Raw genomic sequence first — 24,954 nt, forward strand, 5'->3', positions numbered from 1 at the left:
GTTCGGCTGGCCATGACAGCTCGGGGATTCCAAAATTTCTCGCCACGAGATGTTTTGTAAGACGCGTTCGAGTAAAGACCTTGGACACTTCGACGCAAGAATGTATGTGTACTCCGGGTCGTTCTCGATCCCCTGCGGCGAGACGAGGCATCCCATTTAGGGTGTTTTCGTACCAGAGTTGTACGTAACGCGTTACTAGTAATTGCGTTACAAGTAATCAGTTACTTTTTCAGTATTTTTTAACGTATTCAATTAGTTTTGTGAGCGAGTAATTTTCCAAGTAATCTGATTACAATTTTCAGTAATCAATTACTAAGTAATCGATTACTTTTTTAACTAATAATAATAATTGGGGTTGACGTCGCGGGACAACTGAGATCAAGAGCGACGCCACAGCGGTCGGTCTGTGGATTACTTTTGCCCACCTCAGGGTTCTTTAACGTGCGATGAAAGCTCATCACACGGCACCCCGTATTTAACGTCCCTAGCGGAAGATCTAAGCAACTTGTACCCTGCCACTAGGTTGCTGGCATCCTCGGCCTACTCTTTTAGACTTCTGTCAACAATGGCAACCATTTTCAGCAAGCCAATCTGTTCTTCTGTGCCACCACGAGTAAGCTCATTTCATCCGAAAAAATGTTCGGAGGATCTGGGCTTTCGGTTGATCTGGGCACGCGGGTGGCAGTGACCCATATCCCCCAAATGCTCTTTTCATCCGAGCGCCCAGAACCACCGAAAACGGGATACTTGAAAGGACACGCTTTCCCCGTTTGTCAGGGAGAGGAGGAAGGCTGAGCGGTTTTTGGGTGTGCGGGAATCCAATCCTGCAACTGAGTCAGAAGTGAACTTTGCAAAGGAAAGACTATTGATATCGATCGCGTTCAAGAAATGATCCGATCCGAACAGAGATATATTTTCAATGTGAGTGACCGGGCTCCAGGCACTGTGTAGGTCATCATAGTGGAAAGCAAATAGTAACAAAGCGCCCACTTCACAAGTCTCGAAGAAGGTTACAAAAAGGACCTCCTCCTTTACTTTTCTTTTATGCGTTCTGTTAATACAGTTCAGACGTTCAGAAAACACGCTATTAACCGGCTGAAATAACCCCTAGAAAAAGCTTGCAAACAGTATGAATGCATGAAACCAACATATCGTCAGAACTGTCCATCTCCTCTGAAGGCGCTTGACGTTTGTGTGTTTTCCGCCGTCCCGCTAAATGTTCCAGCCACAGAACATACTACTAACAATAGGGCTATATTTTTCACCTGAAATTCAACAATCATTTAATTTGTTTTTCATCAAACAAATGTATCCTATGCTGATTCCAAACATTTCGCTGTATATTCACCGTGCGTACAGAGTCAAATCGTTGCGTTCGTTGACCAAGTTCGAACTCGCAAAGCACACGCACACTCTACTTCCTGAAGCGAGAGACGCTCGCACGAGTGCGTACGATTTCACATTGAGCATCTCCTTTCGTTGGTCGCAGTGCGAAGGTTTCAACGAAGAGGGAAATGCTTGTCGCACGGACACCGAATCCTGACTCCGTTGTGACAGCATTTGAAAATGCGACGGCGCTCACAAGTGTTCCTCAGGCGTCGGCTCACCACTGCATTCCAGTTCTGAACTCGAGAGACTGTTCGTACTTAGGATACTTGTGTCGGGAAACATCACAACACGCGCTGAGTTACTCTGACACACTAACAAATCTGCGACTTCTCTTTGAACAATGCGGTCATATTGTGCTGTCAACTGACATCGTCGAGACGCCGCTGCCACTTCTCTCCCTTCTCTTCTCGTAACTGCCCGCCAGACAGGCAGCCCGCGAAAGAATGCGCTTTTGAAACTTTGCCAACCAATAGCGGAGCGCGCAATGTCCTTCGGCCAATGGGTATCAACTATGATGCCTGACGGAGCCGCGAAGAGGGGGAGCTATGGGGGCCGGGTAACGCCTTATCAGCCTTCCACATAAGCCGGGATCCCGTAAGTGTCCCTCCAGACCCCGCCAGGTTGCCGATGGATATCCAACTCTTCAAGTGAACATCACTGGAAGTCCAGAGTAAGGTGAGATCCCCAATGCGTATATCTTTCACTATTATTTATGCTGTGTTGTAGCGTTTCACTGTGTGGTTTCGATTTTTTTTACTGTTCTCACTGTGTTTGTAAATTGTTCTTTACCAACTGCATAGCGTATTTTTAGAAGCGGGATTTTCTTGCGTTTATCTTCGCTGATCCTGTAACTCCTCTGCTACTCATAGTGTATTAATCTGTATCGTCACAGTAAATAACGTACGCTGCATCCGGGAGGTGGTTACTTAAAACCCCCAGGGATCACCGCGGAGCGTGCTCTTGCTTCTCCTTGGATTAATATAAAGCGTCACTCTTACCGATGGTCGCTCAGAATTCCCACCTATTTGTGCCGTCTGCCTTTTTTTTCCTTTTTCGGCGGATGTGTTACGGTTAATTGGAATGTTCGTCATTGATGCTAATATCCCTAAATATCTACGTAGTTCGCCCATCATTGCCCTTTTATCGTCTCAAGCGATCTGTAACATCCGCAGTGGGGAACAATCTCACTTGCCATCCCTTCTCGTGTCTGGTGGTGTCTTTCTGAACAATTGCTGTCGGCTTTTTTTCTCATAGTTCGTTAAATCAAGTGTAAGTTTAATGATGTCCTCGCTAGGAAAGGTCATCTTGGATGGCCTGCAGGCGCAAAAACAACTGATAAGACAAGAAGAGCCCTTCAAGGCATGACGTCAAGTACCCACTCGAACCATATCTCTCCCGTAGTGACCGTGAGGTGACTGTGTGTAAGTGTTGCTCACATAGGGCACAGAGACGTTGCAATATATATTTTCCCTTCTAGCTTAATTGATACATATTATAATACACATTTTTATATTTGTGCAGTTTTGAAACCTATAGCTCCCGTTGATGGTCCTCTATTCGGCAGAAAAGTTTTCGTTATGTTAAACCTGTAGGGCCCTGCTGTAGGTGAAATTAACCCTCAAGGACATTACTGACATGCCATTTAAAAGTCAGACTACGGACAGTTTATGAATACGTTGTGGATGCGATCTTCAATAGAACGCAGCATGAATTTATGAAAGCCAATTGTTGTTAGAAAGCATGCAGCAAGCCCTGTATGGAATCTTTGACAACACAGTTTCCACCACACTTGTGACGTCATGTCCCGTCCGTAACCATGGAAGATCATCATGAGGATGTCTCGTAAGTCACATGGCACATTGCAGGTGGGCCATGGGTCCGGCGTGGGAACATCGACGACGATCGTAACTGAAGTGTCCGGCGGAGCCAGGGCACGATGAGCGCAGGGTACAAAGACTGACACGTGATCTACCTGGTGCTTGAAAGAAGTACTGAAGAAAAAGGTTTGTAAGACTGGAATACTATTATACGCTCCATTGTGTGGTATTGCATTCAGCCAGAAAACATAGTTGACGGGGACTATAGCCCGCATTTCCTTGACGTTTTCTTTTCTTTTTTTTTATCGTAGCAAGTACTCGTTCAACCACCCGTCAACACGTGCCAACACAGCGAGGGCTCCCAGGGAGGTCACATTCTTGCACACGGTTGTAACGCGCAATAAGGTAAGTCCCGTCAGAGCCTCCCACTTACCAGAAACGACCGACTGACAAACGAACGCGTTCGCCGGAATCTGTTCTGGATAATCTCAAGCTAGATAAACATCTTGAACGTAGAACAGATTCCTTAAAAGGGTAGGAACACATTCATAATGCTGAAAGATGGAAGTCACTGAAAAGTTCAGAAAAGTCACTGAAAAAGTCACTGGAGCTTTGTATGTACTTGCCCCTTCTATGTTGTTCCAGCCTCAGAACATCAATTGTCTTTTGTTCACATTCATAATGCATTTCACGTTGTCATGAACGCATTGTACTGCACGCCAGAATACTGCTACAAAAAGAAAAAAAAGAATGAAAAAAAAAAACGTCTTCTTCGTGTTGGAAGACCTCTGACACACTCCCGAGCGAAGCGGTGACGTCGAAGAGTTCAGAGTCGCTTCCATTTCGACTGGCAGCCGTAAACACGTGACTTCTCGTGGGCTGGCCTCTCCGCTGTGAAACTTTCAATGCGGGTTCACATCAGATGCAAGTATTTTTTTTTTTTTTTAGGCTAAGTATTCGAACTTTGAAAGAAAGTGATTGGTGGAGCTGAGCGCGCCTGCGAGTAGGAATTCGCGATCGCTGCAGGTAGCGGGTGTACCCGCAATGCGACCACGGGTAATGCGGGTATACCCGCATTACCCTCACTCCATGGCCAACTAAGTGACCCCTCTCTGCCACACGCGAGCTCAGCAGTAGTGATGGGCAATCCAGTTCAGTTTGGTGAACTCATTCGTTCAGTTCAGTTTGGTGAACTCATTCGTTCAGTTCAGTTTGGTGAACTCATTCGTTCAGTTCAGTTTGGTTCACTGAACCGTTCAAAATATTCGTTCTTTCGTTCATCTTTCCGCGACGTCATAACATCATGTGATCAACGGCGAACCGGCATCTACTTATGTGCAGGGTTGTAGACAGTAACTGAGTCAGAGTTCTGTTTTGTGGGCGAGTGTGTTCCATGATGGTGTTCGTACAACACATTACCGCGCTAGATCTGACAGTCACCTGCCGGCCATATTGGTCATATGTTGCGATAAGCGTTTATGGGACCGTCTCTCGCTGTCACGAAGAAAATAAACAATTCATTCTGCCGCACTGTAATTCTCTCGTAGTTTACATTTTCTTCAGTCCACTTTCCGCTTGCTTCCGCATCTCGGCAGGGCTTTCTTTGGTCACGCAAATTCACTTTCAATGTTACTTTTTGGTCCCCTTCATAGTAGGTCCATTCTTTTCGCCTGCACCCCGACCCTGAACTAGTTCAAGCAGTGCAACCCTCTCACATTCTTTTCGCCATGAACCTCGCATGTATTTAAGAACTGGTGATGGACCGGTGCAACACTTTTCTTTCGAAAAGAACGAACTTAGTCTACGGGAAACAGCGAGGCTCACTGCGACCTGTTAGTAGGAATGTAAGAATCGAAAGCCACCCACGATCGAGCTTACTTCCCGCTCGAGGTAGTGTTTCCGCCGTTCCCGGCGGTCGAATGAATCAACACTCAACTATTCTGGTGTAGGCGCCATCTGTCGGCATTCCTCCGCAGCTTGAATATGACAGGCCACGAGCTCGATTGGCCACACTGAGAGCTTACCGGTTCGCATGGAGGTAAGAAACTAAGGAGAGGGGGATACGATCGGAGGGCCGTGGGACCCCTCTAGCGGTCGCTCCTGGCAATACCACGCCCATCTAGTTGTCCAGTCACGTGATCCCCACATGTTTCGGCGTTATGGCGGTCTGCGCGGAGAATTGGAAGTTTAGCAAATCTCATCATCAGGAAACCTCTTACCTTCAAGGAGTCCATTCGCACAATACTTTGAAGGTTATGGGGTGTTTCAACATTCGCCGCGTGATAAAGCACAGCAAAAGTTGAGCAAAACAGCAGAGAAGCCAGGCAATGTCACGATGACGTACGTACGTTTTCTAGCGATTTAGTGATCCATTGCTTCCACACTGAGATGATCTATCTTGTGTTTCAACGGGTGTGATAGCTTCTAACTCCAAAGATGTTATGAAAGCGAAAACAAGTTATTCGGCCGCAGCTCGTCTCTGTATTCAGGTAAGGTACGCCGCGGACATGGAGGACGCCATGTTTTATGACGTCTTGCCGTGATTGTTTATGGGTCACGTGTCTGGGCAACTAACCACAATGCCATGCGCGGGTCACAGCACGCTTAGAGGTGTGCGCCGTGGGCATTTTTTTCGGCGGCGGCGTAGAGCACGTTGAAGGCCCGGCGGCGGCGGCGTCAGCGGCGTCACGCCGATGCTGTCATATCGGCGTGCGCCCCGTGGGCAGTCAATATATTCCCTTCTCCAACGGGGACGCACGAACACCTCAGAGCAGGGGTATTTTCTCCATCATAGTCAACGCGACGGTGGCAGTATTTACTGTACCTTGCACCAAACAAGTGCGTCAGCACTGGATAGTATTATGAAATGTTCACACAAACCAACATTAGGAGAAGTAAAGCACTTCAAGAAGGTCGTCGCCCGAGAACTTCGACTGGGCGCGTTAAGTGCGCGTTTTAGCGCTGGAGAAAACAACATAGCTAGATAATCAGAACGACGAGCCATCCCATTAATGGCAACTACACGTAACAGTTAACGAGTGCTGATCGAATGTTCACAGGACGCCGACGTGTGAAAGCTCTGTCCACTGATCCAGTGGCTCTTTTTGGGAAACCATATAAATATGCGAACGTTAGCAAACGATATGACATAAGGCGCACCCACCACGTCATTGAACAGTATTTTTGCAGAGGCTGTAGCTATCATGAATAAATACTGTAAAATCATTTAATTTCGCAGCCCTAAATTTTCGCGAATCGAGTAGGCATATATTCGCAACAACTAAATTTCGCGCACTCCACGAGTTCCTCGAATTTTCTCGATTCGCAAAATTCGCTAAAATTAAGGTCTCGCGAAATTAAAGGGTTTTACAGTATAAACTTGTCCAGAACGATTGGGTTGAGTCTGCCATGCTTCGCGCGCATTATAAGCCCCGCAATTCCGCGATTGAAAACACCCTCTCTGACTGTGTGCTTTTCGCATGCACACACAAAATGCACTATTTGCTACGCACTTCTCGAGCGCAGAAAGGGCGACGGGCAATCCACGTGAGAGGACCAAGTGCTTTGGAGCGATCGAGCTGATTGGTGTAGGCGCTAATCTGTTGGTCAGATAGACCGCTTTCCAGCGTTGCCCACATACGTGCGGCCGACAACGGCAAGCCCTATCACCACCACCACTACCACCGCTTTCCAACCCAGATAAGGCGAAAGTCGCGTCATTTCTGCGCTCGGAAATGGCGTACTTCTTGTTTCGGCTCATTTGCATAGCGACATTCAGCGTCGGATATTTCAACACACGTGCACGTTTAAGAATTTCTTAAACATGGAATGGCTTTCAACGATGAGTATCTTCCGTTCTACTATCCCGTTTTTACGCGAAATTCATTAATTAAAGAATTAATGAATTTGAGGTAATTAATGATCTTATAGTTACATACTTTCTTCGAGGTAATATTCGCATGACCAACTCAAAAGCGGCATGTATTTCGTCCCGCTATTTTTTAAACAAAAATTATGTGACGAATAAAAAACAAAACACCCTGTATATAGATAATGACCAGTGCTATGGTGTTGGTGGATGACCGGCAAACAACCTGCAAGAATTGAATGACAAGTTTTCCTGGAGTGGTGTGCCTCCAGGGTCGACTATGAAACGAAACTCGAATAGCGTCCTCGATAAACTGCACCGGTGCGCCCCGGTGCGACCTGGTGCGGCTTGCCATCCTCGATAAACTGCACTGGTGCGCACTGAACGTCCTCGATTAAAGGAGTGCACCCGTTCAGTGCAGCACTGAGTTGCCCCGAACCCACACCGAGAAAATCGGCCGAGCGCCAGAGTGCAATCCCAAGAAGCATCGCGATTGCCGGATGCACGGAGGAAGGCAGAAGCGGCAAGTAGCCAGGTGTAGCCGGGCAAGTAGCAGCAGACAGTCATCGTCAGCATGGCATTCGATCGGTGCCGCTCGCCAGGTGCCTCTCGCTACGGGTCGCGCAGCCTACGAGCCACAACTCTAGGTAGCGCATGCTAGTATCCATCAGATCCACCCACTGATCTCGTGGATCCACCAGTGCAGTGCAGTTTCATGTTCGATAATGCCTCCGCCCAGGGCACCGCCAGTGTAGAGCGCCACGCACCACTGTGGTTTCGGGGCAATTCCGGAGCAAGTATATCGAGGACGCTATAAAGCATAAACAGCATATCAGGAGATGAAATTGGCACTGCTAAAAACACCACAAATGAAGCCTGGAACCTAGGATGAAAGAAAAACAAACACAATATTAGGTATGGGAGATATTCGTTTATAGAAAGTGGATCAAAATGGGCACATACACAGCCGCGCCGATTTTTCAACATCGGCGGCGGCGGCGGCGGCGGCGCGCCGACAGTTTTGGTACGGCGGCGACGGCGAGGTCCCGACCTCCGGCGGCGGCGCTTCGGCGCGGCGGCGCACACCTCTAAGCACGCTCGCTTGCATTGGGAGAGGCGCTTAGGGCATCTCCTTAGTTTCTTACCTCAATGCCGGTTCGTGATTGGCCAAGCCCCACGATCTGGGATGAATCGGAGAGCACTGAAGGCGAGTCGCAAAGCCGGGGATCGAAGAACGATAGAGAACTCAACTGAATCGAAGGAATAGGAGAACGAGAGAACCGTTCACTCTCGAGCTGAATCGAAGAGCAACGGAATCGTTTGCTCTCAAATGGCGCACTGGTTCATGGGTTCTTCGGTTCTCCGCGACTCGCTGCGTACAATTGCGTTGTTCTTGCTGGTCTCCTTTGGAATCTTAGCGTGACGCACCTGTGCAGCACGGGCGTGGATTGTTCTGCTCTTCGTTAGCCCTAAGGGTCTAACCCTCGTGTGGAGCAACTACGTGCTGTCCGAAGGCGCGCTGAACGTAAAGCTCGACGGACAGGAGATCTTTCTGATATACAGGAAGCAAGACGCGCGAGTAGGCTTGTCCAGAAAGAACTCCGAAACCTTGACCGTCAACGGTGGCGGCACTTCTGTTGCTCCTTATCACCTTTTGAGAGCCCTGCTCGGATATGGAGAGTCGCAAGAAGTTTAAAGGAGAACCCTCCAGTTCGGAACCCACTTGGAGCTCTTGCGCTCCTAACATCTACGTCTGAGAAAGAGGTGGCCAGGGAATTCTGCCGTGTCATTACGAAGGGAGCCAATGTAACCAGCACCGAGGAGTACCTAACCCATACAGCCCATGTGACATCTATTCTCGAGCATGCCAACCCAGCAGCTGTCCCTGCCTTGGATATGGACTTCTCCGTGGCAGAACTTTCGTCAGCCATTTCAGCTGCATGCAAGAAGTCTTCTCCAGGCCCGGACGCCATTACATACACAGTGATTCGAAACCTCGACCCTACTTCCCTTCAGGCCCTGCTGAACATCTGCAATCACTCGTGGAGGCATGGACAGGTTCCTAGCCAGTGGAAAGTCGGCCAAGTGGTACCGTTGCTAAAACCAGGAAAACACCCATCCCAATTGGCATCATTTCGCCCGGTAACTCTGACCAGCTGCTTGGGGAAAGTAATGGAAAGAATGGTCTTGCGTAGAATTGAGTGGTGGCTCGAAAGCCGTGCCTTCTTCCCTCAAGAACAAGCTGGGTTTCGACGGCACCGCAGTTCGATAGACTCTGTCCTCGACTTGGTCACGTCGGTGGAAGAGGCACGACGAGGCAGGAAGATCTCGGCGGCGGTATTTCTTGATGTTAAGAGAGCATACGACACCGTTAGCCATCCATCAATCTTACATGCTCTATACAGCGCTGCGCTCTCACGTACAACGTTGCTTTGGATAGCCGATTTCCTCAGTCAACGAGGTATTTTCGTCCGTACAAGACAAGGCGACACAGAGCAATTCCCCATCTCTCAGGGGGTGCCACAAGGAAGCGTCCTAAGTCCGATCCTCTTTAATGCCGTTATGGCGGGCATTGGAACCTGCATTCAGCGGAAGGTCAACTTGTCCCTGTATGCCGATGACATCTGTGTTTGGACTACAGGCACTTCCCGTCCAGCACTCCGTCAGCGTCTTCAGCGCACGTTAGATGCCATTCGCCTCTACTTACTCCAGGCAGGAATGGAGATATCCGTAGAGAAAAGCGCAGTTCTAGCCTTCACGCGCAAAGACATGCATAGATATCGCCTGTATATTGGTGGAAGCCCACTGGAGCAGGTGACACATCACAAGTTCCTAGGCGTGACTCTATCATGGAATTTGTCGTGGAAGCGCCACATAGACGTCATTGAACAGAAAGTCCAACGCTGGGTCAACGTGATTCGTCACTTCGCAGGTATGAGATGGGGGCGAGACGAGAAGGATCTCCTCATGCTGCACAATGCCCTGGTTCGTGGCTCAGTGATGTACAGCCTTCCCGTCCTACACGGACTTCCTCAGACACTGATTCAAAGGATTCGAGCCATGCTAGCGCGCAGCCTTCGGGTATGTCTTGGGGTCCCACGAGGCGCTGAAACCCGTCTAGTAGTGGCTGAGGCCAGGGACATCCCCATTGAGGTTCTCCGTACTCGGGAAACTGCACGCCACTATCTGCGTCTACGTGCCCACCATAACCGTCACACTCTGATTCGCAAGCTTCACGCTAGACGGAACGCGACGGTTCATGCTGCTGTGACGTCATTCAGACCTCATATCCCCAAATTCATAGTCGACCAGACGGCACCCAAAGTGCCTCCATGGACGCTGCCATCGCCGTCTGTCACTGTCTCCATCCCCGGTCTCAAGAACAACAAAAAGACCTATCCTGATTTTATTCTTAGGCAACTTACCCTTGACTTCGTCGAGGCTCAATACCGCAACAGTACCGCTGTATACACGGATGGATCGTCGACCAGGGACACTTCATCTTCAGCCTTTGCCATTCCATCACAGTCTGTTACACGTGGGTGTCGTCTATCTCACCGTACCTCATCGACATCCGCTGAACTTTATGCTATCTTGTTATTTTTGACATATGCGGAAGACTGTGAACCGCGGCACTGGGTAATTTACACAGACTCCAAAGCAGCTCTCCTGTGCATTAAAAACATGGGCATCCGCGGTTCCCTTGCCTCGGTGGTGATAGACATCCTGTGCGCCCTGAAGTCCCTACAAGACCGCTCCCACTACGTTGCCTTTCAGTGGGTTCCAGGGCATTGCGGAATAACTGGGAACCACGAGGCCGACGCTGCCGCTGCCGCTGCACACCAACAACGACCTTCTATGCCCATTATACTCTCGAGAGGAGACAGAAGATCCCTCCTCAGGCATTTGTCCGATTCCTGGTCTACCCTACAGTGGCAACACGACATTCCAGCTATGTCCTCTTTGGGAAATATAGACCCAACGCTGTCATACCGACTGCCTGCAAAGCTTCCTCGTCCCCTGAAGTCACTCATCCACAGACTACGTCTGAATGTGGCCTTCACTCCGTCCTATCGATACCAGCTAGGCTGTGAGGCTAGCCCTATGTGCAACGAGTGTGGCGTACTTGCCAACGTTGAGCACATACTCCTTCGCTGCCGGGCCTATGTCAACGAGAGGCGTACACTGCAGTCGCAGCTTGCCACCCTTGGCTGCCGCCCCTTCGACTTGTCGACCATCCTCGGTCCTTGGGACACCGCGGCCGACTCCAGGGCGGCCTTACGTCACGTGGTTGACTTCTTTGAGGCGACAGGCCTGAAGGACTCACTATGACCCCAGCAGCGCCCTCGGACACTCCCACCCCCACGATCACGTCCAGCATCGTCATCTCCACTTCGATCATTCCCGTCATCTCTCATCACTGATCATTGTCACCACTCATATTAGACCCCTAGCTATGGGGTAGCGTTCCACTCCTAGAGTGGAAAACCTCCCCACTTCATCATCACAATATATATGTTGTTGTTGTTAGCGTTGGTCCACTATGTCTCGTTGATACCGAGCTTTGTGGCGGACGTCGTATGGGTGTATCGAGTATTCAGAATCAAAAATGTATTTCAAGATTTCTTGTTTATGATCCGCTTTACGTATCGCTGGTGGTGAACTGCACTCGACAATTCCAAGTTGTTTGTCAGGTATACCGGAAAAGACCCTTTCTGGCTAGTATGTGAGATGGCGTACATGTTTTTCATGTACGTATTTAGTAATGATCAGTACTTAGACATCTTAAACCAGTCCCCTGGCGCCTGCCTACTTCGAATTTGGCGCCTCAGTGGCTACGGTAGAGGCTCCGCATAGAAAACTAGTAATGATCATGGTCACATGACCCGCTAACGTCAATGATTCGCAAACGAATCTTTCGAACGAGTCTCTAATGTTCACTGATTTGAACGAACACATCAGATTAGTGATGTGTCGTTCGTGGACGAACCCTTCAAACTGAACTAGTCATTCGGGTGAACTGAACGAACTAGTTCAACAACAACCAAAACATTAGTTCCTCAATTCAGTTCATTGGGCCTCGACACCCACAACGCATACGCTTTGATACGCTTCCAAGTGTGACATCTGCGCCATCTAACGAACGTTTTGTAAAGCTAACAAAGCACATGCGCGCAAGAAGAAGGGCGGGAGACCACGGCGCATACGCTGTGGCCTTGAGTGGCTGTGACGCTGCGCTGAAGTGGACTGTGTGAAGGAAGAGAACTGGATGAACTAAAGAACTAAACCAGTGGAGTGCAGCTGTAGCTTCCACAGTTTCGCCACAAAAACCACCGCCCCCCTTGACCACGTGATCATCCGTAACGAATCACGACAAAATAGCCGGAAAACGGCGCCAAAGAGCGCGCGCTGGCTGATCGAACTGCGCATGTGCGCTGCGTGCCCTCTCCACACCCTCTCACTCATCTTCTCCCCCCCCCCCCCTGTTCCGAGCGCTTCGCCAGGTCATCTGCTAATATTATCGGGAAGCAGAAAATGAAAATCCAGAAGACGAAGGAATTCACATGTACAAATTTATTGACACGGTAAACATATACACAAGAAGCAACATTTGAATGCAAGTAAATCTACACGATTATTACAGAACACTGCGGAATAAACAGAGAATAAATAGCGCCGAGCAACAGAAAGCGTGACTATCATATTATACAATCCTTAAGGGAACCTATTCGGTTTGGAGAAAGTAGATATTATTATACATATCTATAGCACGTGATGAGTCGCAGAAGTCATCCGCTTCATCCCAGCACAACTGTCGAATTTTCTGGTGACAGGGGCCACATGCTCGCGGATCGCAGGGCCACGAACAGCTGTCGGTGTCTGAATGAAAAAACAAAAAACAAGGGAACCTGTTAATAATATGGTAAACCGGAGCACAGGCAACGTTAATTGGCTGAATACGCTCTGTAAGACATGCCAGCGTTACGCGTCTAATGTCGACTAATGCCAAAATTGGAGGATGCCTGCGTACGCGATGTACGCTGTTTTCCTTTTCATGCACACGAGTGTATTAAACATCAGACACATTCAAATAGCGGAACAAAACGCAAGAAGCAACGCCACGCAGAATCATCAACCAGATCATGACTGATAACCGACAGAAAGTGATGTATTACGGGGCAAGGTGCCACAATTAGGCGACAGTATTAAACGTCTGATCACTGACATGCATCATACGTTTGTCTGCTTACCTTTCATTCAGGCGTTCATCCATGGCTCGAAGATCTTCGAAATCCACGAAACGAAATCACCGCCTGCTCACATACGCAGACGCGAGCTACACAACGGTCAGACGGGTCGGCGCCTCGGAGAAACGAACGCGGGCGAATCCACCGGTTAAATGAGCCTCAGCCAATCATGATCGAGAAGGGTCACGTGGGAGACCGGAGCCAATGGAAAGTAAATAGCCGGAATTTGGCGGGAAATGCCAGCGGCGACACTATTTTCGCGGCGGCGAAACCGGCTTACTGTGCCTCCTCTGACTAAACGACGTCGCGAGTCGTTTCGAAGGACTCGCAGAGCCTGCCGTTGCCTGTCAGAACTGCTGCTCGTCCACAGCGCATGCGCTTACGGAAGAGCGCGGGCGGTGCGGCGAGGCAGAGCCTCAAGTGGACTTAGTGAAGGAAGAGAACTGGGTGAACTAAAGAACTAAACGATGCCGCGGGACGTTTTGAAGCACTCGCAGGGTCTGCCGTTGGCCGTCAGAGAAGGTGCTAGTCCACAGCGCATGCGCTTAAGAAAAAGCGCGGGGAGGGAGAGCCAGGCGCCCACAGCTCCCCATAGAGCCCATAGTTTGAGATAATTCAGGCAACACTGAACATACGACCAATGAAAATGCGTCGTGATGCCTAGCAGCCAACCAATCAGCAACCTCTCAGTTTGGCTCGGCTTTCGGCCGGCCCTGGCTGCCATTGACTTCTACTGGTTTTCATACCTGGCGCCCGTTATTCCAAAATAACGAAGACATTTTTGATAGGTGAAATACATATTTATTGATGCAACGTATAAACTCAAATGTTTGACTCATATATTCACCGTGCGTACAGGATGTTTCGTTCCTTGAATAGACAGCAACCAAACCAAGTTCGAACTTGCAAAGCACACATACAGTCTACTTCTGGAGGCGAGCGAAGTCCACGAGTGCGTGCGTTTCACAGATGAGCATCTTCTTCTCATTCTGGCGGTGCACCGTAGGTCACACAGTCACGGGAAATACTTTTGTCGTTACGAACACTCTCTTCTTAGTCACTGTATTTGAAAATGCGACAGCGCTCGAAAGTGTTCCTCAGGCGTCAGCTCACCAAGCATTCCAGTTCCGACCCGGCAAGAATGTCCGTAGGTTGACACTTTATCGGAGATCAGTACATGGCCAGAGTCACTATAGCTCACGAACAAACCCGCGCGTACACTTCCTCTTTGGTCGTTGTGGTTAACCGACATCGGCGAGCCGCGGAGACGCAGCGACCTTGCTTGGAGCTGCCCGCCTGGCCGACTGCCCAGACTGCCCGCGAAAAGTGAGCTGTCAGATATTTCGAAACTTTATCAACCAATCCCAGAGCGCGCATCCTCCTTTGGCCAATGGGCATCCGTCATGATGCCTGACGATGTAATACCACGTGACTGTGACGTGATTTTATTTTTCTACTGCCGCAAATGCGGGGAGCTGTGGAGGCCTGGGAGAGCTTCGAGTGGACTGTGTGAAGGAAGAGAACTGGATGAACTAAAGAAGTAAACGATGCCGCGGGTCGTTTGGAAGTACTCGCAGCGCCTGTCAGAACTGTTACTCGTCCACGGCGCATGCGCTTAAGGAAAAGCGCGGGGAGGGAGAGCCAGCAGAGCGACTTTGAACGCCGTATGGATTGAAGTACTGTGGGCAAGTGAACTATATGAACGGCGAACGCTTAACAAGAGTAAATCATTTAGAACTGATTGCGCTGAGATCGCTCTGAGCTCCTTCTCGCAATTGTGGACTGCTAGTGGCGCCGTTATGTTCTGACTTCTGGCTGACTGCTTGTGTGACTGGCACACCCTGGAGCGGGCACGCTTTTTGCGGCAATACACTGCAAGCTTCCCAATTTTTCCTCCACAACGCTAGACGTTGTACTTTTCTTCAAGCTCTCTCATGCATTTGAATGAAATGAGTTGAAACTGCGGTTACTCTATCACACTTCTGTGTTCTCAAGTTCGCAGCAAGCAGACGTAAGTGATCAGAAATACACGATTGTAACATTGAACGACGACGGCACCTTGCATATTGATCTGTGCAATACTTTTCTCGTTAAAAATATACGTAGAAAATTAAAGCAAAATAAAAAAGCGACCTAAAAGATTACGTTTGCTATGTTGATGTTCTCGAACCTTTGGAAAACTGAATTGCAAGATCATTTTGTTGTATCTCTCTTGGTCGAGCCACTTTAAAGTTTGGGACTATATTACTTGATTGTGTTTAATTGCGAACAGGTGAACGAATGAACTATTCTTTTAGACAGTTCAGTGGAGTGAACTGAACTAAATGAATTAGTTCACAAAAATGAACTGACTTGCCCATCACTACATCAGATATTCGGGCCACGCGCGCTGAGCTTCGCCTGGCTAACTACTGCGCATGCGTTCAACACTGCTTTACGGCGGCGAACATAGATGGCGACACGCGCACCATCGACTGGAGGAGAGTGGAGAAACTAGGAACTGAGAAGGCGAACGCAGCGAAACCATCCGCCGGAAGCTGCCGTTTACGCAATGGTCCAGGGAAAATGGCGGGCGCCCAAACCACGTGATCTCGAAGAGCCACTCACAGCGTCCCCGAGCTGCTGCGCGGGAAAAAAGCTCAGGCCCAGTGCGCATGCGCAGACCGACCTCCTTTCCCAACCTCCTTCCCATTCTCTGCTCGGGTTTTTCGTCTCTCCTCTCGTCCCCCCTGCCCCTCCAGACTTGTCCGTTGGTTTGTCTTCGGCGCTTGCTGTCTTGCTGTAGAGCAACGATCATGCTGTCCCGAAGCAGACAATCAAAAAGCGATTGTGTATGACAAATCAACTTTATTTGTCCTCGAGAACTGCCTCGAAAAAGCTACAGTACATATCTTTTTACGTCTTGTAACATGCTTCACTGGAGCTTTAGGTGCTTCGACATCCAAGGGCCGTTCAAAAGCCAATGCTGAGCTATGTGCGTCGTTGTTGCCGATGGCTGCGGGAGAACTAAAACAAAACAAAAAATATATTGATGATCCGTAACTCTGCACAAAAATCACTGCTATGATAGGCGATGATTGCCTATCATAGCAGTGATTTTTGTAGCAGTGGTTTTTCAAGATAGATTGCCTGGCAATCTATCTTGATTTCGTATTTGAACACCGAGGCATTTGTCACGAATGTTCGTAGATCACAGTGAATGAACGGCTGCGACGCGCATGAGGGGCAACTAGCATAACCACACATAATTTGATTAACAGCATATCAGAAACGTACAAGTTACGGCAATGCACTGCACATTGAAACGCCGCTAACGTACCGAGTGACTCATAAATGTTGTACGTAATACACTTAACGTGATAAACCTGCATTACTTCCTTCAGTCACAAAAAACTAACCAAACTTGTCTTGCCGTTCACCTGCAGTACGTCGGAAAGAGCGCAGACTTTCTCTCTGACGATTTCTGCGTCCTTTGGAAGTGCAGGGATTCCATGTCATGAAAGATGAAAGATGAACGTTTATCTCTTGTTCCATGTCATGTTCGTCTTCCCGCTGTTGTGATGATCAGGTGGATGTGCCATTCCGTTCTCACATTAGCAGTTCGCCGCAATCTAAATCTAAAGCATTCAAAACCCTCAAACTACCCCGTAGCGTCTACGTGCACAACGGTTGCAGTCCAAGAGAACACTTCTTCTTTGTATGAGCTCCTCCGTTCGACTGCTTCCCGTTGAAAAATTCGCGCGTTCGGATGCTCGCTCCTCAGTCAAATGACTCTCGCCCAATCAGCGCGAAGGAAACTGACGCCAGTTTTTTAGACCAATGAACATCCAAATATTTATACATATAATACGCAGCCAATGAGAGATCTTCCGAGCTGGCACGCCGGTGGCGACAATATTTTCGAGGCGGTGCGTTTCGCTTTAGAGCCGGCGGCTGGCGAAACCTGACAAAACGGGGACGTCTAAGTGAACTGGTGAACGAGTACGATCGACGATAGTGAATGAATTCATTCAGTTTGTGCCCGGGATTCGTTCATTCCGAACTGTTCCTCCGCGAACAACACATCACTACTCTGCAGTGCCCTATGTCGTTGGCTGTGTAAATCCATGTGCCAGACTTCAGCAGGCAAGTGCTGGCGGGCGAGTTGGATTATTAATGCAGACATATATGGCTCTCTGTTGAATTGCAGTTTTACTGGCATACGATTGAAGCCGCCCGAAACACGTAGCCAACGCTCAGAATTTCCGTTGTTTCAAAATAGAAACAGCGGTAAAGTGGACGAGGAACGAAAATGGCCCGCGATTACGCGTGGCTTAATTCATGTTGGGGTGGGAATGCACTTAAACTAATGCAATGCCTTTTAAGCTTGCCTTTTCCCATCACAAGGTTCACTTGTTTGTACGATAGCTATCAAGTCTCCATGATGTTATGTTACTAGAACAGTGCGGACATCACATAAAACGGATACGTGCTGCCAAAGGTATGGTGGCGAGGAGGGAAATTGAACGCCGTGCGCAGGAAGAATGAGCTGTACTTTACATACCTACGGTACTTACCAAACAATAATTGCTTGTAGTTCCAGGAAATTGTAATTCAGTCGGATATTCAATCCTCAACACCGATGTCAATAACAAACAGAAGGAACGCATCCCGAAGGAATGCCCGCATCGTCATCTTCATCATGCAGAACCAGAGGGTCAACAAGAAAACTGGCGTTTGCGCTGGCGGTATATACCGCTCACTTCCCCTTGTGGATCCCAGTGCGGGTATACAGACAGTACTGCAGGTGCGGGTCGCCCAGATTAAATTCTTGCGGGTTTCCGGGTCTAAATTTGCTTACCCGCACACACCTCTAGTAATTAGAAGGACTATCGTTGGGGTACCAATCGCGGGCTCGGGATTCCTTCGCTTTCACATCGGCCAACTATACGATGCGAGATGGTTATGTGGGTGAGACACCTAAGGTACTCATGGCTCGTTTTTCTTCGCGCTAAACCCCGCTGACCCTTTCTAGCACGATAACCCGCAACCCTCCTACATTGCAACCACATCTGCAAACGATTTCGTTCAATTTAAAATTATCCCCGCATTTTCGCGGAAGTTCGAATGTTGCTATCGCTTTACTCTGTGTTGCACCAAAAGCGAGACTGCTAATTTTTAGGATGCCATCGTACTTTGGAATTTCGAAGTCATAGAATTCCATTCAGGGAAAAAAAATTGATTGGTGGCTGTTGATTCGGTAGGTAGGGTACGGACAACCAATCCTAAAGGGTGATTCACTCTACTGTGCTTACGGTTGCGCTTGCGAGTTTCGTAAGCTGACAGCCAATTGCTGCAAGGGAACATCTTTCAGGATAGAACGTAGATACACGTAAGACACTGCACGCAGCCATAAACACAGTAATGTGAATCTGCCTTAAATGTCAGCTCCTCGATCTGCAAAGAAAGAACTTCTGTTTCGCGACTCAAAACGCACTATGCATGTGCCTCTTTGATAAGACGGTTTTTCTTTTTGTCTTGTTCCAGATACCCTGCACGTGTTGTGCTGCTCAAGTTGTTCAAGGTGTTGTGACTCTTTGCTTTATTGTACGGTACGTTATTTTCTATTTATTATCGCGATCTCTTCACTGTCTGCTGCTTTCTGTCGTCCTCTCAGCTTGCACGCGTATATTAATTTGTGTGTATGCAAGTCCATGAGAACTAAAAGGAACAAGAACGGTTTGTGTGGCTCTCTCCGTGAGCCTAGTTGTCGTGAATCGATGATCTCTTTGATGAAGTTTGTAGGCAGCGTGTTCCAGGAAAGAGACAATGTTCTGGCTAATCCACGGGAACAACTAATGGCCGAGCGGCCCGTGCGCCGTGCATTTATTAGCGCGACCAATTTGAACGAGCGCTGATGGCGTTGCAGATTGGGCGGCTCGCTACAAAGTCAACATCCACAATCCCATTTAACATCTGTAATGCTGTTACATGGGATGAGTGCTGGATCTTATACTGTTTGTGGCTAAGATCAAAATGTACACGATATACCTTTTTACTCACACCCTGTTTCAACGTCATGCACAAGAAGTGTCATATGAACTTTGTCCTTTCACGGAGTACAACCAGGGTGGCTTCCTCGCAAAATATAGGGGCGAGAGAGAAACTTCAGCCACCATGAATGTTGCATCTTTGCAGAAGTTCCACCAAATGTATGTCACAGAAGAAGGAAAACAAAACAGTCCTAGACAACCCTCTTCTACTTCGTATGATGGCTGAGATGAAGTATGGAGAAATTGCATAGACCGATGATTGCTCTTTACCCCCTAATACTGCCGACAATTCTGGTGACAGGAGTATATACATTGTACATGTGTGCAAGATGTTTGCCGAATACAAGCACCTTGTACACGGAAAAAAATGAAAGAAAACATCCCCGTAAGTGCCGTGCGAGGGGACAACCATGACGCAAAGTCTTCATTTTACTCAAACCGTTGTCTCCTCGCTATAAAGTCTATATCTCCTCAGGATATCTTGGAAATCTTATTGAATGAAGATGAATTAGGGAAGTTAGATCCCCGAGGAAGATTGATCAAGGGCGTTCGTGACAGTTCTATGAAAGAAGCGCCATCTTGTATTTCTTTGCTCTGTTGTAGGGTACGTATTTTTTATTTTTATTGTTTTATTTAGCCGGACTTTAAGAATGCGTTACCCAACCCTCTCTCACGCTCCCATGTGGTCAATACATGTCCTCCTTACCCCGACCTAGCGTAATTGGGACAAAAATCATTGCTTTGCTGTTTGAGTCCTGTTCTGTCCGTTTGTCTTGTATGTCTCTGACCCTGCCCAAGTGTGAGGTAACACAAGCAGATAAACAAACACAACTGGTTGGAAAGGACATACTCGAAAACTTCTGTTGCTACACTTGTACTCTGTTCGAACATTGCTCTGGATTAAATTAGTTATTTGTACTGATCTTTTATGACAATATTATTGTTGTTTCACATTGCCTTTCGGTCTTTCACCGTCCATATTGGCTTCCTCGTGCTGCTCCAATCTCCTGTATTTTTATTTAGAAATTCACTTTCCATACATGGCATTCCATACCGAAGAGACGTCCATGTGCATAATTTTTTTTAATCTGGTTCTGTGTCTTCCTTGCGTTCAGTATATTAAATGCTTCATAGCTACGTCGCTGGACTTAAGTGCAGTCTATAGAGTGTTTTGTAAGACATTTTTCTGTTTCTCTGCTTCCAGATACCTTGCTCAAACTCTGCTACATGAGCTGCCCTGGACGTTGTCGTGTTTCCTTCCCCATTGTCTAAGAGCCTGAGTATACGTAAAAGCACACAGACGGACGACACCAACACACGAGCACACAGTTTGTGTGTCAACGCTCAGGCTCTGACACAATGGAGTTCTTCCACCTGCTTGACTGCATATGCGCCATCTTGTTGTGTTCCCTTGCTCTGTGGTGTGGTACGTATTTTTTTTTTTAGCCCAGACTCTAGTATGCATTACCCAACCCTCTCTCGCTCGCCCACGCGATCTATACATGACCTCCTTACCCCGACCTAGCGTAATTGGGGACAAAAACCATTGCTTTGCTGTTTGAGTCCTGTTCTGTCCGTTTGTCTTGTATGTCTCTGACCCTGCCCAAGTGTGAGGCAACACAAGCAGACGAACAAACACAACTGGCTGGAAAGGACATACTAGAAAACCTCTGTTGCTACAGTCTTATTCTCTCATAGCATTGTTCTGAATCCATTAATGATTTGTATACTAATCTTTTATCACAATATGATTGTTTCTTCACATTGCTTTCCGGTCTTTCATCGTCCTATTGGCTTCCTAGTCCTCCTTACTCCAATCTCCTGTTTTCTTTTTTTAATTATTATTATTCAGAAATTCACGTTAAGTACATCATATTCACTATGGAGGAGACGTCCAAGTGCATTCTTTCCCTTTATTCTGGATCTGAGTCTCCCTTGCCTACAGTATAGTAAAGGCTTCGTTGCTCTTTTGAATCTAGTCCTGGGCAGGGTGATTTCAGGTAGAATCAGGCGCAGTGGTCCGGTCGACCTCTCGGATGTTTTTCGTTCCAGCATACGTTGAAGCCTAGTGCTTTGGAAGTACATTGGCGGAGAAGATAGCTGAAAATATCGGACAGCTGTTTTTTTAACATAATGTTGAAGACTGACCTTTTCGAGCACTGCGCTGCCTTTCAGGGCTCGTATCTTGGTAGTCATTAAGGTCACGCATTTAAAGTTCCCCACGCTTGCTGCCCACGTGCTGCTGTACTGTTTGCTATACCTTTGAGGTTCGCAGATTTGCGGGTGTCGAGGTAAAATAAGAGCGCCTCATCCGCAAAAAAAATGAGCTTTTTGGCTGCGTAAATGCTTTTCTGCAACTACAAAAGGGTTGAAATGGGTTACATCGTCCTGTTTGTCATTAAACGCTCTGTCAAATCATATAAAAGAGATTGTCGGAAACTATCGGGCATTCTTCCTGACGCGCGTTTAGGGAGTGTTGGTATAGGTCAAAAACCTGCAACTTCGACAGTCTATTATTTTCCATATCCGGCAACTCGTGACGTGGTTCAAGTGCGTCACAAGCTCGCATGGCGTGATGAAAAAGAAAGAAGCGAAAAAAAAAAAACTGTTCGCGACGCTAAAATGGAAAGACAGGTGTCGCGGTCCAAACGAATTACCACACGTGACCTGTTTGTTGTATTTCAATTAGTCTGTTCCTAATTCCCATCTCAATATTACAGGAATTTCTCGCTTCATGTACAGAAATATGGCTTCGACATCTGAATCTGACGTCGACATGGAAAGGTCACCACAGTGGGACGACGTCAGGAAGGAAATGCACGAAGCCATTGCAGCGAAAGACGAGGCTCGTGTTCTGAAGTGCCTGGATGCTGTGCCTGCATTGAAACTGTGGTTGGATCCTGTCACAGATGAGTCAGCTCGTTACAAAGCAATCGAAGAAGGAGCCTTCAATATTCATGGCCTTTTAGTCTCGCGGGAATGTGGACTCAAGAACGACAGCGAATCATTGTGTTACCAACATCTCTCACCCCTTGAACGAGCTGAAATTCGTCGACAACGATATTACACCACAGAATGCGAGGGCTCTTACATCGACTATTTGAAAAGCAAATCACTGAGCGTCACCAGATGTGATGACTTCTCTGTACGATTGGAGAAGATGTTTAAGCAGCTCTCCAGTGATGAAGTAAACAGGATTATTCTCAAAGTGGCTGCAAGAGCGCCACACCTGGAAATAAGGTTCGACTACAACAGTGAAAACGTTCAAGGGATCACGGGAAGTTGCAATAGAGGCGTTGCCGGCCTTACTTTCTACAAAGAACAAAGAGTTTTCATCAGGGGTCGTGCTGCAGACGCCAAAGTCTGGGGAACACTTATTCATGAGTTATGTCATATGGCACTTTACCTAGTGTACAGGAACGATGGCAAGCCATATTACAGTGACGATAAGGAGCGGGAGAACCAATACAATGACATCGTGAATGACATAAAATCGAGGAAGGAAGAACTGAACCTTCTCATCCAGCAAGCTTTAAAGGACAGAAATGAAGAAGAAGAGTTAATTGTACGGATCCCCCACGTACTGGTTCAACATGGTTGCGACGAAGGTCATAGGGTTCTGGAACGGGAAGTACCCGAACTGCTAAATTTTTTCAAGGACCATGTCGTTCAGGACATGAGGGAATACATTCAGAATGGAATCCCATCCATAGATGCAACACAGATAGAAAAGGAAAACGCTAGACTGAACAAAGCTTTCAACACTCGCAATCTCAAAGTCCAGTTCGAGAAACCAATAAATAGAAGTCTCTGGGAGAAGGGGTCGCTTCACATCGTTACGGGTCCAGAACCGAGGCTTCTCGAAATAATGGTTCACAACTCTGTGAAAGCTACTGGTCGACCATACTTGTTTTTCGAAGAACACGAGAGCTGCCCCACGCTGGACTGTGATGTGTTAGTGCAGTACAAATGTGCATTTGTGCTCGTGACAGTTCGTTGCATCACAGGCTTTATAGAAACTCTTAGATTTCTGGGTGACGTGTCCCGTGTGACCGGAACAAAAGTCATCTTGCTCGTGGAAGACAGAGAGAAAGAAAACTTGATGAAAAAAGTGCAAGAAGTTGCATTCTTTGCGGAGAGACACAAAGTTCACAAGATCATCGAAGCAAGCTTCGAGCATGTCATGAAAAGTTGCAAGAAAGAAGTTTTCAAAAATTCCTGCGTAAAACTTCAGGGCCAAGATATTTCAACGTTACCGGATGCAACGACTATAGATACCTTCTTACGTTGCGTAGACACCGCGGTTTTCCTAAAGCTATGCGAGTCGGAGAGCATTGACCTGGGACCTCCTCTTCATGAACTAGAAGAATGTGTTATGAGCTATTACATAGAACGAAGGCTTACAAGAACTGTGGAAATTGACCTGCAAGAATGTAGAATGAACGATGACAAAGAGGCTTTCGCACTTCTGGGTTGTGAGAAACATGTTGCAAAATTTATACCTAAAGGTTACGAGGCAAAACACATGGATAATTTAGTGCAGTTTGAAAAATTTGTGGTAGTCCAGAAGCCACATGACTACGAAGCTCTCCTAGACAACGATAAATACAGCGAGAAGGTAGTGCACCTGCTAAGGCTAAACGAATCCCGCGATGGACTCTTGTGGACCAAATCAAATGGCCCTCTCAATCACCTTCCAATGACGGGATGTGACGATTACACGACAGAGACGTTGCTGAACGTGCCCGAGAAGGTCGTTGTCGTCTCTGGAGCACCTGGTATGGGAAAGAGTGTGTTGGCATCTCGGTTGTGTACACAGTTAAAAACTCAAGACAAGAAACGGTGGATGCTCTACGTCGACCTTGTTCAGAGAATGGCATCAGTTAAAACTGCGTCGCCTAGTCTGGAATATCTAGCGAATCTGTGCCAGGTAGGAAAAGGTGGTCTGGAGTTCGCTTTGTTCGAGGAAAGCTTGAACAATGGGAACCCTTTCAAGGTCGTCGTCATGCTGGATGGCTTCGATGAAGTCAACGAAGAATGTCGAGAGTGTGTGGTGAAACTTGTACGGTTTCTAGCTAAGAGAAAAGTTTACAAGGTGTACATTTTTACTCGCACTGTGTTTAAGCGCCATGTACAAGATGCCTTGCACACAGTGTCATATGATCTCATTCCTTTTTCTGATGATAACCAGAATGATTTCCTCACAAGATATAGGGCCCAAACAAAAACTCCAGCCACCAGGAATAACGCATTTGCGCAAAAATTCGAGCAACTGTACGGGACATTGAAGACGAAAAACAAGACAATCCTAGAAACCCCTCTTCTACTTCGTATGATGGCTCAGATGGAGAGAGGGGGAAATTACAAAGTCTGACGATTACTCTTCACTTCTTAATATTGCTGACATTTGTGGCGGCAGTATATACACTGTACACATGTACAAGATGTTTGTCGAGTACAAGCACCTTGTGCACAGAAAAGAGAAGGTGAAGGAAGACATCTCCCGAAGTACTGTGCGAGGGGACAACCATGACGCGAAGTCTCCATTCTACGTAAACCATGGTCTCCTGGCTATGAAGTGTATATTTCCACAGGATGCC

General features: G+C 47.6%; 1 protein-coding gene across 8 annotated transcripts; it reads left to right on the top strand.

Annotated features, from left to right (window-relative positions):
• The first annotated feature begins 1,758 nt into the window (after positions 1-1,758).
• Positions 1,759-24,728, top strand: LOC135374106 (uncharacterized). 8 transcript variants are annotated; one of them, XM_064607108.1, is made up of 6 exons: positions 1,759-2,064; positions 3,255-3,392; positions 3,518-3,611; positions 18,849-18,913; positions 20,559-20,780; positions 22,075-24,728. In XM_064607108.1, exons 5-6 carry the CDS (start codon positions 20,714-20,716, stop codon positions 24,726-24,728), a joined length of 2,721 nt encoding a protein of 906 aa, XP_064463178.1. In that variant the 5' UTR covers positions 1,759-2,064; positions 3,255-3,392; positions 3,518-3,611; positions 18,849-18,913; positions 20,559-20,713. The 8 variants fall into 8 exon arrangements, with proteins under 8 accessions (XP_064463178.1, XP_064463182.1, XP_064463183.1 ...); XM_064607112.1 differs by lacking the exon at positions 20,559-20,780; XM_064607113.1 differs by lacking the exon at positions 20,559-20,780 and having other exon boundaries at positions 18,849-18,885.
• The last annotated feature ends 226 nt before the right edge of the window (positions 24,729-24,954 follow it).

Source organism: Ornithodoros turicata, unplaced genomic scaffold, assembly GCF_037126465.1.
Source record: "Ornithodoros turicata isolate Travis unplaced genomic scaffold, ASM3712646v1 Chromosome44, whole genome shotgun sequence".
Taxonomy (NCBI): Eukaryota; Metazoa; Arthropoda; class Arachnida; order Ixodida; family Argasidae; genus Ornithodoros; species Ornithodoros turicata.